The sequence below is a fragment of the Piliocolobus tephrosceles genome, chromosome Y (genome assembly GCF_002776525.5).
Source record: "Piliocolobus tephrosceles isolate RC106 chromosome Y, ASM277652v3, whole genome shotgun sequence".
In the NCBI taxonomy this organism is placed as follows: Eukaryota; Metazoa; Chordata; class Mammalia; order Primates; family Cercopithecidae; genus Piliocolobus; species Piliocolobus tephrosceles.
The window spans coordinates 10621425-10639093 of record NC_045456.1 but is presented as its reverse complement, the minus strand read 5'-3'; the positions used below and the strand labels follow the sequence as shown (position 1 = coordinate 10639093).

The following is a 17669-nucleotide window of genomic DNA, read 5'->3' as shown; positions in this document are numbered from 1 at the left end:
AAATATCACATTCCAGTTCCAGATATCAATCTGGATCCAGGAATGTGTGTGCTTCACTCATTCCAAGCACTCATTTATTTGGTTTGGGGGAGGAGAGACAAGGCTAGAGCAATCTGAAAGTTCAATCAAGCCAAAATGGCTTGATCAAAAACTGATGAAACAGGGCCCCCAATCCATAACCAGAGAATGTTGGGCACTTTCCTCTCTGCAGAAATGTTTTTGCATTTAAGTTTAGGTAGTTTTAAGAGAGGAGTATAAGGAGAGAGTTTCTGTAACTAGAGGAGGGGAGCCTTTCCCGCCTGCCTCCGGAGCTTCTCCTCCAGGGTAATCTGGCAGCCATTCAAGGCAGCCTGAACTTTCTGAGAGACTTGATTTCCTGTTCCCACTGCCTCAGCTGACTGGAGGACTAGAGTGACCTAGGGTGGGGGGAGCAAGGGACACTGGTTAGTTTAGGATCAGCAAGTGGGAACTGTTTATCCCAACATGCTAAGAAATTCTTCCAGCAGCAACTGTAAAAATAAGTTTGAACTGTAGAAGAAGCTTAGTTATTTCAACAGTGAACTTCAATCATGAGATTTTTGAATATATTTTGGAAAGACAAGTTATTTTGTTTGTTTCATTCATTTAAAATATAAAACAACAGACTTCTTATAATGCAGAGGGGACCTCACTGTCACCTAGTTCAACTCACACATTTTACAGATGATGTAGAGTTCAGAGCTATTCATTGACAATGGCTGGGGGGATGGGAGCAAGACCCATGTTTCCTGGCTCTGAACTCAGTGCAGTTTCCTTCATGGATTATAGAAAAGTGCAATTCCAAATGCCACGCCTTAGGGGGAAATTTACCATATGTAAATTATACCTCACAACCTGACTTAAAAAAAGAAGTATATGTTATCCCTGCTTCCTCCTGAACCTGGGTCTGCTTGACACCAAAGCCCAGGGCTTTCCGCTCTCTGCCTCTCAGTAGTCTTATTGTAATTCCTGTGAATCCATGGTCCTTTAGTGGTTTATGTTTGAGGAGGGAGCTGTGGACTGAATAAACTATGCAGCACAAAGGCATTAACCATGGATTAATGGGAAAGAAAAGCTTGCTGAGTTCTGAGTCTGACGGGTCAAGAGCTTCTGATGGTGCCATGCAAATTTCACTTCCCAATGAAATCAGTCACTCTTCGTGTGGAGGGGCCATCATATCTTAGCCAGTTCCTGCTTGGGGTTCAGAAGAGAAAACAAAACAGTCTGCCCCGTGGTGGGAAAGGGACATTTGGTATTCTCCTTGGCTTCCTAGCTAATTACAAAGTGTTAATAACATTCAAAGGAAACTTGCCTCCTTCAGGGCTTTACAAATAAGGAAGGGCGGGGGAAGGTGAGCCAAAGAACAGACAGGGGCTCCAGTGAAATGCAGGGCACAACCAATCAGCCCCAGGAATCAGCAGAGGGGGAGACAGCCTTAATTTACAAAGGAAATAGACACCCCAGCACAGGCTGAAATTGGGTAGGACCAAGAGTTCTTAAACTAATCACAGCTGGTTTCCAAACCTCAAAGATTTGTTATTGCAAAAACATTATCAAGCAATAGATGAATAGATTGAATGGTGACAGAACAAAGAAAAGATGGAGAAATTTTCCCCACAGCAGCTTCAAGATAGGTTCAGAGAGGTATGAGCTAGCAAAGTAACACATTTATCCAATCAACATTTTTTTACCCATCTCCTACACTGGGTCTGAGGACACAGCTATCGAACCTCCTCTAGTATCCTACAGAAAAACAACTAAAGCATGCTTGTGCAACTCAGAACTACAAGCTCTTCCTCATGAATTGGACAATAGGTGCCTTCAAAGAATGGTTCTTTTTCCTATATTTTCCTTCCCTTCTCTTAATGGAGAATTTTTTCTTCCACCCTAAAAAGGAAACACGACCATCAGTTTCCCAAATATGAAGAGGGAAATGCATGTGTGTATAAACAGTGGTTGCCACCTAGTAGAATTTTAAGGCTTTAAGGATTTCCCCCCCTAACGATTGCCATTTCCTAAGTTAACTTTCAGAACTTCAGTTACTATTGTCCTATGTCTTGTATCCAAGTACTAGTTAGGTATTTCTTTACAGGCTTTTTAAGATTTACAGGTGTACCTGATCAAAAGTAGCTGGAAAGATTCGAGATGTTTTTTACTGGATAATTTATTCCGTGTGTACCCAACAGCCAAGCACTTGGCAAATGACCAAAAATATGATTTATTTATTTTTATTTATTTTTTTGAGATGGAGTGTCACTCTGTCGCCCAGGCTGGAGTGCAGTGGCACGATCTCGGCTCACTGTGACCTCTGCCTCCTGGGTTCAAGCGATTCTTCTGCCTCAGCCTCCCCAGGGATTATAGGCGTGTGCCACCACACCCAGCTAATTTTTTATATTTTGGGTAGAGACAGGGTTTCACCATGTTGGCCAGGCTGGTCTCAAACTCCTAACCTCAAGTGATTCGCCCGCCTTGGCCACCCAAAGTACTGGGATTAGAGGCATAAGCCACTATGCCCAGCCAAAAGATACGATTTAAAAAGCCAGAATAGCTAATGCAAGAAATAACTAGCTGACAGATAAAATGGCAACTTTTTGCTTTAATGGCAATGTAAACTATCCAGAAGGGCCAGAAGGGACATTTATCGGTTCAATGAGAATTGATTTTCTTCACTCTCAACTCCTATTAACAGGTCTTCTCTTTCTAAAAGATAGGAATGTGTGCTCCAGTAACTAATTTGTTTATGTGTAACTAGTACATTGTGAGAATCTCTATAGGACATCTTTCTCTGGCACTTATTTTGTCTTGATCCTGGATGGAGGACAATGATAACCAAGTGACCTGTTTGTTGACTAGGGCACACTTAAAAGCAGGTATGGATATTTGATTTCATGTACATTAGCAGGACATCGATGCAAGTGTGTGAGTACTGAGACAGGTAGGCAAGTGGCGGGGTGAACTTCACTCCTTAAAATTGTGAGCTCAAGAGACGTGAACTACCCTACGCTGTCTGATTTTTTTTTTTTTTTTTTTTTGAGATGGGGTCTCGCTCTGTCGCCCAGACTGGAGTGCAGTGGTGCGATCTCGGCTCACTGCAAGCTCTGCCTCCCAGGTTCACGCCATTCTCCTGCCTCAGACTCCCGAGTAGCTGGGACTACAGGTGCCCGCCACCACGCCCGGCCAATTTTTTTTTCATATTTTTAGTAGAGACGGGGTTTCACCGTATTAGCCAGGATGGTCTCGATCTCCTGACCTCGCCATCTGCCCGTCTTGGCCTCCCAAAGTGCTGGGTTTACAGGCGTGAGCCACCGCGCCCAGCCAGCTGTCTAATTTTGTTTGACGTGCTCTTTTAAAGTGATATAAGGCAAAATGTATTTAACTGGTTAATTAGTGAAAATCTAGCAACAAAGGATGTCTGGTTAATTCATGGAAAATGGGAAGTTTGAATAAATTTAAAGATAATGTTTGAATTAGGCAAATAAAATTAATTCTTGTGTTTGCATAAACACAGAGATTGGAGAATTGCTGTGTATTCAGTGTTCTTTCAAATGACCAATCATTCATTTATTTAGTACATGTGTATTGCACCTCTTGTATGGCTGGGAACACAACAGGTTCCAAAAATTAAAACTGGGACTATGATAAAATTTTTACTCTGAAGGGTAACAGTGAAGTAAATAACAGCCACAATATGGGATTTGAGAGGTACAAAACCACTAAAAGAGAGGAAAAGGGGCCGGGCGTGGTGGCTCAAGCCTGTAATCCCAGCACTTTGGGAGGCCGAGACGGGCAGATCACGAGGTCAGGAGATCGAGACCATCCTGGCTAACCCGGTGAAACCCCATCTCTACTAAAAAATACAAAAAAAAAAAAAAAAACTAGCCGAGCGTGGTGGCGGCGCCTGTAGTCCCAGCTACTCGGGAGGCTGAGGCAGGAGAATGGCGTGAACCTGGGAGGTGGAGCTTGCAGTGAGCTGAGATCCGGCCACTGCACTCCAGCCTGGGTGACAGAGCGAGACTCCGTCTCAAAAAAAAAAAAAAGAAAAAAAGAGAGGAAAAGGGACACAATTTTGTTTGAGAACTAACGGATTCCAGAAAAGGTGAAGAATTAGGTGGTCTTTGACACAGGTCTTAAAAGAGTAAGTAGGCACTTGCCACACATAGATGACAGAAAGTGTAGCAGACAAAGAATAGACTAGTCGTGGTTATTAACTATCAATTAGTCCATCTTTACCACTTACTTGCTATTCATTCCTGGACACAATTGATCTCAGGGAGGTAGTGAGTAGAATAGTGGTTACCAGAGACTGGAAATGGTAGGAGGGATGTCAGGGAAAAAGAAATGCTGGACAATGGGTATAAACATACGGTTAGAAAGAAGAAATAAGTTCTAGTGTTCAATGGCACACTCGAGTAACTACAGTTATCCTGTATTTCAAAATACCTAGATGAAATTTGCAATGTTCTTGACACAAAAAGTGATCAAAGTTTGAGACGATGAAAATCCCAGCTACCCTGATTTGATCTTTACATATTCATGAATCAAAATATCGCATTTACCCCATATATATTTACAACTATTACATATCAGTAAAAATCATGAAGATATTGGTAACTAATAGCTAACATTTATTCAACATGTACCATGTGTCTAACCTTCTCACCATCATTTCCTCTGACACTCATAGTAACCCTCTGACATAGATACATCACTGTCAGTTTTACAAATAAATAAGAATAAAAAGAATTGATTTCAATGTGTTTTGGGTGAGCAGCGCTGAGAGAGCCCTGATTCACCTGAATAAGAATGCAATGCGCTGTCCAGTTCTGGTTCAATTTTACATCTCAGAGCTTTTGTACTGTGAGTACAATAAAATCAGGTGTGTGCACAGAAATTCAGGGCAGAGTTAAGCGCCTCCTAAGGAGTGAGTCCAGTATTTGTGATTTGACTGAATCACCTTAATTTAGATCTCTTTACAAAGATATTAACCTATCAATCCAAGATGAAATTTTAACTAATGTCAGGGAGATGAGATGGCCCTTTCCCTCTGGTATCAGGAGAACTCCTCTCCAAGAGGCAGAGGCAAGAGACTCTGTTTCTCCTGGGTTTCAGTTGCTGAAGGAAAGGACTTGCCTCTGGTCTGTGGAAAAACTTTCTTGGGAGCTGTCTTTGCATTTGAACTCTGAATTTTGTTCAGTACATCATTGCGCTAAGGATATATTTAGTGCTTTGTGACTGTACATTTCAACATTCAGCTATTGAGTGAGACAATATTACAAGATATGATGCTCTAGATATCAGCCATTCTTCAAACGGGGTGTTTATTATGGAACAAAAGAAAATATGTGCTTCAATCTAGAATTTAAAGGCACTAACTGCAACGTTTCAAGCGTATATAAATAAATGTTATCTGTCTTACCATTTTCGGGAGAAAAGTGAATCTTTACATTTGTTTTAGTGTGACTTGTTCCTGATATTCTAACCTAAAATTTCATGGTCACAAAAAGTACAAATTAAATGTTCTCTTTATGAGAAATAAAACAGGGACTATAGCACAGGTGATGTGAAAAAAATAGTCACTAAAAAAAAGGAACCAAGAGTGAACCCTGAAGTAATCTATGGACTTGGGGTGATAATGATGTCAATGTAAGTTCATGGGTTATAAGAAAGGCACCACTCTGATGGGGGATATGGATAGTGGGAATGCTATGGCGGGAGAACAGGGGGTAAATGAGAAATCTCTAGACCTTCAGATCAATTTGTTGTGAACTAAAAACAATTCTAAAAAATAAAGTCATATATATGTGTGTGTGCGCACATATTCACATATACGTATATGCATATTATTTATGTATAGATACATGTATATGCATATATACAGATAAACACACACGTATATATATACACACACACACACATACAGACACACACACATTTATACACACACACATACACACACCCCTAATAACTTTTAAGGACAAAAACTTTCTTCCCTTCAGAATATCTGCCAAAATGACTTAAAGTACACCATTACTCATTTGAGGTAGTAAGGGGTGACATAAATATCAACTGTTTCATCACTAAGTACATTGTGTCCTAATTCTCGTCCTTCCACTATAGAATAAATGGTTACATAGCCCAGTAGGTATAATAGAACTCTCATATGGACCTCTGCAGATCTCAAATAAGGATTTTCTTAGAAACCTGAAGTAGTACTTAGACTTATACACCAATACACGCTTTGGGTAAAAGGAAAATCCTTTATGAAAATGCAAGCTTTAGGAATTAAATGCTCCCCATAGGGACTCACTTATTCCTGTATAAGTGATTGCAGGCAGAAAACCAGAATCTGAATGAACTTTTTTTTTTTTCCCTTAAACTTGGAAAACCTAGAAAAAACAAAAGTGGTATATAGGGGCCAATTAAAATAAAAAGCACAAGGGAAAATGAGAGGAAGTCGCTCCTCTCCTCCCAGTGGGAGTATTGTGTTTTGAAGGATTCATGAATGGAATTTCAGAAACTCAGCAAAAGAATACATTTAACTGACTTACTCCAAATATATTCTGAATTTCATATTTACTAAATAAAGTGTTTCAAATGAACATTTTGTATGTTGTTACATGTAAAAACCGCACATTACAAAAGGAAAGGTAGGAGAATTCATCACTTAAGTTTTTAGATGTATATATACTTAAACTTCCGCATACTCCACAAATACTAAACTTGAAAAACAAAGCACCCTACATAATTTACCTTGCCACAGATGTGAAATAATTGTAAGCATACATAAATGTTAACGAAATACTTTCATTCAATGCTAAAGGGAGGTATCATTGAATGGTGGACCAAAACAAACTACATGGCAATTTGATGTCTTTGGATATGACGTACCCACAAACCAGTGGCTCAGCACTGATATTAATACATCTTGCTCCGTTGTCTCAATCATTTATAGTAGTTTAATTTTTTCAAGAACACAGACGTTAAGGTACTTTTAATAATTTTGAAAGGCCATAGAGTATATCTATTTTTTGAAGTCAAGCTTTCATTGGAATTGCTTCTTTAACGTAATGATTAAATATAAAGAATGCACAGATAAAATAAGGTTTTGTCTTCTTTTACTAGAGAAAAATGTGCTTTTCCATGCCCATACTTTCCACATTTTTGGAACTGATACAGAACCACAGAGGCCAAACCTAAAACTAAATTATCTTTAACGTTAAAATTTAATTGACTGTGTATATAACTGTGCAATTGCTGCTTTCTCACAGAATTGTCTAGGGTTCTTTCAACAGATCATAGAAACGTGGTCTAGCATTTAACAAACAGGCTAATGATAGAGGAGATATACTAATTTATACAAGAATTAAGTAAACACTGTCATGTGGTTTAGTGTAGCTCAAGTTATGCTTGCATCATATAACATAGGTTCAAGTTCTTTTGTCAGTCATCAGAATAACAGAGGTTGAAGATACATATGAATAAGTGGCAATTATTGCTGCAGCTGTTTCAAAAAAATAAATTTAAGTAATTGTGATACACATTTCTACAAATAAAATATTCCAGTGCTTACATCAATCCTGAGTTTTTAAGATTAAATATGCACTACTTACAATTACCACAATATTATTTTGGAACAGGGCGATTTATTTTTTTTTTATTTTTTATTTTTATTTTTTGAGACAGAGTCTCTCTCTGTCGCCCAGGCTGGAGTGCAGTGGCGCGATCTCGGCTCACTGCAAGCTCCGCCTCCCAGGTTCACGCCATTCTCCTGCCTCAGCCTCCCGAGTAGCTGGGACTACAGGCGCCCACTACCATGCCTGGCTAATATTTTTTTTTTTTTTTTTTTTTTTTGTATTTTTAGTAGAGACGGGGTTTCACCAGGTTAGCCAGGATGGTCTCCATCGCCTGACCTCGTGATCCACCCGCCTTAGCCTCCCAAAGTGCTGGGATTACAGGCATGAGCCACCGCACCCAGCCAGGGTGATTTATTTTTTAAGTTGACTCTCTTCACCAAAAAGAGGGCTTTCATCATTTTCTTCCAAGTCCTTGATACTCTTAAAACAAAAAGTCTAGTTCACTGACAAACCATCACTTTACATCTCACGTTTTAAACAGAGTAAATTAAATGTCAAAAGGAAACAGCTTTTAGTATTCAAAGGATGCTGGTTACTTATTATTATTATTATTATTATTATTATTATTATTATTATTATTATTATTTGAGACGGAGTCTCGCTCTGTTGCCCAAGCTGGATGGAGTGCAGTGGCACGATGTCGGCTCACTGCAAGCTCCGCCTCCTGGGTTCACGCCATTCTTCTGCCTCAGCCTCCCGAGTAACTGGGACTACAGGTGCCCGCCACCATGCCTGACCAATTTTTTTGTGTTTTTAGTAGAGACAGGGTTTCACCGTGTTAGCCAGGATGGTCTCGATCTGACTTCGTGATCTGCCCACCTCCGCCTCCTAAAGTGCTGGAATTACAGGTGTGAGCCACTGTGCCCGGCCCCCTTATTTCAAATTTAAAAACTGTAATCAATACATGGAGCTCCAAATACTTAAATATTTTAATACCAGATTTCAGTGAAATATTATTATAGCACGTCCAACAGTCATGTACTTTGCTTGAAGAAAATGGTTTGATAAACATGTTATGGTCAAGATGGAGCAAAAACAGAAAAAGACTGGTAGTCTTACATCATGAAATACCATATTTTTTCACCAGGTAGTGACCCATTTGTTATCACTAATAGTCCACATAACATGGTTTTCATTGAAGGGATAGCATGGTCTGTGATATGACCTCAAGTTAGAGAAAACATAACTATGTTTGAAATATATACTATTCCCTCAGCAAACAGTTCAACAGTTCCTACTCCCTAAAATGTGGTATGTTAATGCTGAGGAAGGTGTAAAAAATGAACACACAATCTCTTTCATATTCCTGTGACATGAGCAAATGCACGAATAAAAAAAATTGATAACAAAACTTATGTAACTGCTATGGAAGGGCAACTCACTCGGACATGTAGCCAAAAATGGAGACTGATGTCAACTTAGTTGGCAAAATATTTCAATCAGTCAAAAACAAGAAAAAAAGAGATTTAAAAAGCATTGTGAGGGAAGAGCATGAACAAAGCATGAGACTAATGGAGAGGACGTTCAGAGAAGGCTGTCAACCCGGAGAGGCGAGAAGAAAGACAGAAAGCGGCAAAACAAGCCTAAGAGGGGGTCATGTAAAGAGGAGAGTCTCTGAATATCTAAGAACTGACATGTGGGTGCCACTGACAGGCTGGGAAGAGGGAAGGGCTAGAAGCATTTTTGGAAGGGAAGGGTTTTAGGAAGATAGTATTTCTGATCAATGAAAGGTGGCTCAGAAAAGAAGAGAGAACTCAGAAAAGAGTTTAATAGTATAAGCAAGGAAGAATGAGGTCTTGAACTAGGGTAGCCTCAGTGGCAATTTAAAAAAAGAAATTTAAGGACCATTGCAGAGGTAAAACTTGCCTCATGATAACTGCATGGGAAAGATAATGGACTCAGAGGAGTCCAAGATGATACCGAAGTTCCTACCCTAAGTGGTAACATGTAGCATTAACATTGACAGGAAAACTTTTCTAGTCTCATGTTCATACCAATTAATAAATGGTTTCTGGGGAACATTATAGTAACATGTTCTCCACTTGTGACTTCTATATAAATAACTGTGTTGTATATAGATAATCCTCAAGTTGCTCGAAAATTTTATTTTCAAACTCTTTCCCAGTTTATTTAACACATCTCAGTTAGTGTAGAGGAGTGACATCTGAACATGTCTTTTCACAAGATTATTAAAAAGAATACCTTACCTCACAGAAAGGAATTCCATTGTTTGCTAAATAATATACATCTACATGAAGAAGAGGTCATTGTCCGATGACAATTTGCTAATGTGCTGTACGACAGCAGATAATTCACAATTCACAACGTGTTAATAATCTGCTGGCTTTCCCATTCTGTTGTACATCTGAACCATCCCTTATGATTACAAATTGTCATGTAAATCCATTACTAGGCACTAATAATTTTGAAAGTGAATATGCCATAAAACACTCCTGCATTCCAGCAGAAAATAAAAGAGATACTCAGTAGTTACATTTGCCTACTTCCTATTTAACTAAAACTCTTGAAACAACACAAGTGAAAAAGACATCTAGAAAGGACTTAATGGACTTTCTGCCTTCCAAAGATTTGTCGCTGATCTCCTAAAAACTGAAAATAAAGTCTTCATTAATGTGTTCATAAAGTATCAATTTTTATACACAAGAGGTATATTTCTAGATAAAATTTTCAATTTACCTTTTCCTGTTCTAAATAACTCCCACAAAACTATTCATGAATCCTAAAAATACTGTTTTGTGTTAATGCATTTACCAATTATGTTAAATCTGGAACAATACATTCAAAGTGAAAATGGTAATTCAAAATGTATAACCAAAATATCTTTCCATACATTCAGAAACAAGCAGACTGTCTTCTATTTTTAGGCATGTGTTGTATTTTATAAGAATGTATTGTGTTACCAAATAGAACAGACCTTTGTGGATTGCTCGTGTGATGGCTCAATCTCTTTCAGTTCCTTTCTTATCTTGTTGCCACCTCTTTTGTTGCTCTTGAAATATCTTCTAGAAACACAAAACAAAAAAGTGATTAAAATTGGGTAAATTTTAATACTTACAAAACATAATTCTGCATTAAAGAAATACTCTTTAAATCAATACCTATGAACAGTTTATTTTAGACAACGTTTATGACCAATTTGAAACAATTGTGTTCACCACTCATATGCTAAAACGATAACCTTTTTAATCAGTAATGGAGTAAAGAATTTTCTTTCTTGTACATATTCAACATGCACGTCCCAATTCTTGATTTCAAATGAAGAGTATTTGATGACCTTCCCTATAATTTGTTGACCACAGATAGGTAAGATCTATACAGAAATTAACTAAGAAACATTCTTTCTTATTAAGATTTTAAACACATATTAAATCTTGGTCATTTCAATATGTACATAGATGAACCTTCCATTAATGACTGTTTTTCTGCACCTTGACCTAATCTCCAACAACAGTGTTCTCATCTCCACTACGTGGCACACACAGTCATCCCCTACATTTTGTCGTTCCCAATGACCGTAATACCTACATAATACTAATAATAGCATTGATAAACAGCAACCATGGGCCAGATCACATCCTGAAAAATTTAAATAAACCCGTTACATAGGAACCCTTTAATCCTCCAAACAACTCTGAAGTAGGTACTCTTACCATGTCTCCTTTCGTATATAAAGAAACTTTAGCACAGAGATAAATAATTTGCCCATGGTTCCTGAGCTAGCAATGGTCAAACTGGAAGTGGATCAAAAGCAGTGGGGCTCCAGAGTCCCAGCCCTTTACCACTGCAATCAGCTGTTTCTCCATCTTCCCAACATACAGCCACTACTTTCCTGCCACTGTAGGTCACTCACTTCAGTACTACAGCTAAGGAATCTGTCAGGACCTGATGCCTATTGAATGGAGCACTTTTCACTGCCCAATGTCCCACCCCATGTGCTCAGGTAACTCAGTCCCAGCTGAAATTCCACAGCTAGTCATCGTAACCCCATCCCTGCGTCTATGCCCTGCCCAATTCTCCCTCTATCAACATGCTCGGCTACACCCCAACCCAGGAAATTCCAACCCTACAGCTGTTCTTGTACAAATACTCCAACTGGGCTCACTTTAACTTCTTAATCGCTATGATGCTGACCTCAGTTGGACCCCTAATGCTGAATGGCAATTATATTCCCCTGGTACATGAGTCCACTAACGGGCCCCCTCTTTGGGCTCATGCTCTCTTCCTTCTTCGCTGGATTTCTGCATGAACTATTACTCTCTGAGACATTGATACAATAGGTAAATCATAAAGCTAAGCCTGATACCAACAATTTGTTCTTCCTTTTCTCCTTCTCCTTCCTCATCTTTCTGCTCATCTGTGGTGAACTCTTCAAGGACATTCGGCAACTTCAGAGAAATTCTGTAATCACGTTTCTGCCTATAACACATAATAAGTAACAAGGTCATATATCATAGAGAGATGAAAAATTAATCCTATTCAAACCAAAACTGACTTGACATAATTTATACTATAAAGTAGCAAGGGAGTAATAGCAGCTGAAATCTTCTTTTTGGGAAAAGGTGAAATGAGTTACTCTCATTCTGAAAGGATCCTTTCCTAACTGACTACTAGAGCAGCTATCTTATATTCTTTATGTGCTGAAGACTAAGGAGGGTTTACAGCACTATAAATTTCCCAGAAACAATCATTTTGTCCAAGAGCAGTTTACTTTTCATCTCTTCTTACTAAATAACATAAGGGTTCTCATAAGTAGGTTCAAGAATATTGTAGCCATTCATCCCGTAAGATTTCCCAAAAGAAATACTTCACTTAACTATTTCTCCACTTTGGCACAACAATGATTTCGTACAAGGAATAGTGAAAACAATTTAACTAATAACTTATTTACAACATAAGGTTATCCCTTTCTACATAACTGAATATCGTTAAGAATCTATAGACTAAACATTGAAGACATTTATCTTATATTCAGCTACCATATTTCTAGAAATGGATAAACATTAATTTTACAGGAAGACTATTTTATCTGGAAGGCAAAAAGAGGTCATCTTCATTGGCTTCTAGGTAATATCTCTCTAATATCTCTCAATTCTGTTAAACTGAGGTTATAAAACTAAAGAAACTTACCTGCTTAGGGAACAATCAAGTAAAATATGTTCTTCACTAGAGATGCCAATATGTACAGGATAGGTCTGGAAATTATTTGCACCAATGAATACAAAGAAATGATATAAATATCATTATGCAAAAAAGCCAACAATCATACCTTTTTAGTTGCATTGTTCTCAAAACGTTTTTAACTCTATTCTTTATTTCACTGCAAGCTTTTGCAATCTTTTCACTCCTTTTTCTCTTTGCAGCAAGATCCTCTTTAATGTCAGCTAGATAGTAAATGAATATGCATTAAAAGTTCATGTTGAAAAGTAGTTTCTTTGCATATATTGAAATCAATATGTGACTTGATGGTTCAGCAATATCGGAAGGACATTTAAAATGTAAAATGCAAAGATCATTTTACAAAGCAAGATTTACTCACTTTAGGTAAAACCTTTCAGGTATTAATATTAGTATTCCAATTTCAATTGGTATAACAGCAAATCACTTAATTGACGGATAATGAAAAAAACAAATAATTAAAACAGTTTCTTTTTCTTTTTTTTGTTTTTTTTCTGGGACGGAGTATCCCTCTGTCACCCAGGCTGGAGTGCAGTGGCGCGATCTTGGCTCACTGCAAGCTCCACCTCCCGGGTTCATGCCATTCTCCTGCCTCAGTCTCCACCTCCCGGGTTCATGCCATTCTCCTGCCTCAGTCTTCCTAGTAGCTGGGACTACAGGCGTCCGTCACCACGCCCGGCTAATTTTTTTGTATTTTTAGTAGAGACAGGGTTTCACCCTGTTAGCCAGGATGGTCTCCATCTCCTGACCTCGTGATCCGCCCGCCTCGGCCTCCCAATGTGCTGGGATTACAGGCGTGAGCCACCTGCGCCCGGCAAGTTTCTATTTTTCAAGTGTGCAGAAAAGGTTACAAACACAGACTTTAATTTCTTTTCTTTTCTTTTTTTTTTGAGATGGAGTCTCGCTCTGTCACCCAGGCTGGAGTGCAGTGGCACAATCTCGGCTTACTGCAACCTCCGCCTCCCGGGTTCATGCCATTCTCCTGCCTTAGCCTCCGAGTAGCTGGGACTACAGGCGCCCTCCACTATGCCCGGCTAATTTTTGTATTTTTAGTGGAGACAGGGTTTCACCGTGTTAGCCAGGATGGTCTCCATCTCCTGACCTCCTGATCCGCCTGCCTCGGCCTCCCAAAGTGCTGGGATTACAGGCGTGAGCCACCGTGCCCAGCCACAGACTTTAATTTCTACATTTATAAAATGTCCTACAATTCAAAGGACATGTTTCTGTGAAATACTGTCACAACTCATTATGTAAAGCACAAAAAAAGTATCTTATTTAATAAGACCATCAAAAGGGTAGAAATAATACACAATAAGCAAAGTACTTTTAATCAATCTCGTGGTTGATGCTATTAACTGTGTTTTAATAAAAGAAGCAATGTCCATGGGTATAAACATTTAGGTTTAAACAGATACAGAAACACATTCAAAAACACGTTTGAAATATTTTCTGAGAGCTTTTTACATGACATTTTTACCCATAGCGTGGTGTTTCAGAAAACTGTAATACTGCAAGGAATGCTTTCCTAAACATGGTTTCACATCAGAGATCTACCATCAATTGCTAAGAATAGTTTTCGGCAATCATAGAAGAGCTGCACCATAATACAAATTTTTTTACATATGGTATCCATTTATAATGCTCAATGTATTAGGAAGCTCACAAAACCAGCACTTTGTTACCACCAAGCAGAGCAAAGTTTTCCAAATATACTGCTTGTATGAATTATCACTATAGAAGAGCTGAAAATTGAAGTAAGCTTTTTAAAAATAAGAGTATTGTCTCCATCATCTCTACAGAAATGTTCTCAAACTTTTTTGAAGATATGGTCCTATAAGAGTGCAACTAACATTTCACATGGCAATATAAAGTTTATGAGTTTTTGGATCCAATTACATGTTTCTCACTGGGTAGAAAGGTTGTCTTTCCTTTTCTACTACACAATTTATTACTGGAATAATAATAGAAAATCATCATTTTAGATAATTCAATTTTCTCTGGTACTTTACAGAGAACAAAATCAGAAAGTTGTGACAATAGGTAAATTACGAACATGAAAAGCTCATGTTAAAAACTTTGAGTACATACAGGCAGGAAGAGGGGAACAACACACACCTGGGCCTACTTGAGGGTGGAGGGTAGGAGGAGGGTGAGGATTGAAAACTACCCATCAGGTACTATGCTTATCATCTGGGTGACAAAATAATCTGTATACCAAACCCCTGTGACACGCAATTTATCTATGTAACAAACCTGCACATGTACCACCAAACCTAAAGTAAAAGCTAAAAAAAACCTGATACATGACTTAATGTGTGTACACTGAAAGGAATGAATAGAGCTGTTTCTCCTCCAATGTCCTCTAATACCCCCAAACAATTAAATTTCCACGTGTATGAAAGAAAAGCCATCCCTCTTGCCTTTATTAGAAGCATCCTCACATTCCGCATCAACAATTAAAAAGGTAAGTAAGAAAAATTATCAAACACATTACATTAAATGCTATATATGAGAAGAAGGCATTCCAGACCATCTTGTCATCCACTAATTCATATAACCTACTGTAACAGTTGTATGGTTAAAAACAATTTTCATAAACCACAAATAGCTCGTAAAACATACCTGCAATATCTTCTAGCTCCTTGGTATCAACCCTGTAAAAAAAAAGTTGCAACAAAATTTTAACATAATGCTACACAAAATGCCATGTTTGTTGGGAAGAAATGTCTTATGTGGAATGTACTGCATAGAACAGAACAGTGACGACATGATCCAAAGCTGACTTTTCCTAAAGACCTTATCCGACAGGCAAAAGTGACTTAAACACTTTACCCCACGTGTTCATCTGTTTCAGCAAAAGGTTCTCTTTCCTGATGCTCATCAGTTACATCTCCCTCCTTTGTCTCTGTAACAGGTTTTCTTTCCTCACGCTCATAACTTACTGGAGCCTTTCCCGCATTAAAATAAAAAAGACAAACTTTTTTAGAGGAAGACGCTGTTGTGGACATTTTTTTTTTTTTTTTTTTTTTTGTAGAGAAACGTACTATTTGTAGACTTTGTAGATTTGGAAACCCTTCGGGTTCAAGTCCCAGTAAATAACGTTCACAGGTCAGACCCCTTGGACGTCAGGACAGCACCCATGGAGAAGAGCTGCTTTGAGAGCATTTGTAACCCTGCTACGAGGGGGGAGCCTCCCACGGGAAGCCTAAGGCCCTTGAGCCTGCGTTGAAAACCTGGGGCATCTTAGCACATGCACCGTGGACTCCAAAGCCACGAAGGGGTCGGGGGCCTCGGGCTGCCCGTGTGCCCCCAGGGCAGAAAGCAGGCAGACCGTCAGGCGTGCACCTTCTTCCAGATCCCCTTGGACTGTGTTTACCCGTAAGCTCCATTTCCTGGGCGACCATAACTTGAGCCTCCAACTGGTCCTTGGCAGCCATCCTGCTGCGCTTCCTGCCCACGGGCTCCATAGCTGGCTGTCCTGGGAAGCTAGAGGCGGCCTCTGAACCTGGTGAGTACAAAGACACATTAAGGAAACTAAGGAAACGAGGCGTGTTAAATGAAAACCATCAGGATCGCGGGTTCAAGGGCGCCCCGAGTCTCCTGTGGGAGCAGGAGGGAACGCGAAGAAGATGCCATCATCCTTTCCTGTCCTGGCCGGTCCAGCGCTTCCCCGGGGCTGGCTGCAGAGCTCGCAGAATTCCCAGAATTCCGCGGCCTCTGCGGGATTCCTGCAGTGCCCTTGGGACAGAGTTTGGCCCTGCCCCTGGGTTCCCCAGCGACCCCATGTAGTCAGGAGGGCCGCGGGGTGACACAGGATCTCCCCAACCATCTCCATGGATTGAGCCAGTGTGCACCTGTTTCTGACAGTCAGGGGCAGGGACTGCCCACTAGCCAGCCTGAACGCCCGGGAACCCCTGGTCACCCCAAGTATCTCGTCCTGATGGGCGGCCAGACAAGACGGACCCATGTCGACCCCCTCAACCTCCCTCCCACAAACGCTGCACACATGTACAGGCCTCCGGGGCCCTCCTGGGCCCTGGGGACCACTCAGGCAGCTCCAGCCCCCTGCCCTGCCCATTTCCTCACAGGTCAGCCTGGCTGCCCCGCCCTTCACACCGTCTTCCCCAAAGAGCCTCGTGCCCGCCTTCCCCGCATATCCACCGAGGGCACCTCGCCTGAGGGATCACTGATCTTGCTCCCTCAGAGGACCTGAAGAGGCTGGCACCACGAAGCTCCCCGCCTGGTTCCTGGGTTCTCACGAGAGCAGCCGGCCTGGCTGCCCGCGCTCCTCGCTGATTGGTCGGCTCAGTGCGCATGCAGGTGACGTGCGGCATGGGGCCACGCCCCCTGCCGGCGCACCCTCTCCGTCAGGGACTGTTCATGGCTGCTGTGGTGTGATTGGGTGGCTCTGTGAGGCCTCTGTCCCCACGATATTCCAGCTCCTCATCCTGGCGAAGGAAGCAAGGACCCGGGAGTGGGGAGTGCCAGCGGACCCTGCCCTAAGGATTGGAGGCCAAGTGAACGGGGCTTAGGACCTTGCCCCCAGGCTCGTTCCAGCCACTCCTGCCCCTTCGGGTGGAATGGCCATCACCCTGCGGGTGGGGCCCAGGCTCCCTCCCATGCCCTGGGTGCTTCCAACACGCCCAGCTGCATCCTTTTTATCAATGCATTGTGCTTTTATGTTTTACCTAAGAAAATTGTTGACTCCCAGCAGCGGCAGGTAATTTTCTCCTATCCTACTTCATTCTCTCACACCGGGTATTGCATGATTCTGTAGTGGATATACAAAGTTAAAAACTTTATGTCTAGATTTCTCATGAT

At 40.5% G+C, this 17669-nt stretch overlaps 1 protein-coding gene across 1 annotated transcript; it reads right to left on the bottom strand.

Annotated features, from left to right (window-relative positions):
- Positions 1–10612: 10612 nt before the first annotated feature.
- Positions 10613–16285, bottom strand: FAM9C (family with sequence similarity 9 member C). Its single transcript, XM_023198933.1, has 6 exons — positions 16225–16285; positions 15681–15825; positions 15471–15502; positions 12940–13054; positions 11981–12089; positions 10613–10675 (listed from the first exon to the last, which is right to left on the bottom strand). Exons 1-6 carry the CDS (start codon positions 16283–16285, stop codon positions 10613–10615), a joined length of 525 nt encoding a protein of 174 aa, XP_023054701.1.
- Between the last annotated feature and the right edge of the window lie 1384 nt (positions 16286–17669).

What these genes read in the sequence shown, in the direction of transcription:
- FAM9C (XM_023198933.1), bottom strand. Translation starts at nt 16,285, where the DNA reads ATGGCTGCCAAGGACCAGTTGGAGGCTCAAGTTATGGTCGCCCAGGAA. An exon ending in GAAACAGATGAACACGTGGG is followed by an intron (nt 15,503 to 15,680) that starts GTAAAGTGTTTA and finishes TTTTTTTTACAG; the next exon opens with GGTTGATACCAAGGAGCTAG. An exon ending in GAGAAAAGGAAGAACAAATT is followed by an intron (nt 10,676 to 11,980) that starts GTTGGTATCAGG and finishes TTGTGTTTCTAG; the next exon opens with AAGATATTTCAAGAGCAACA.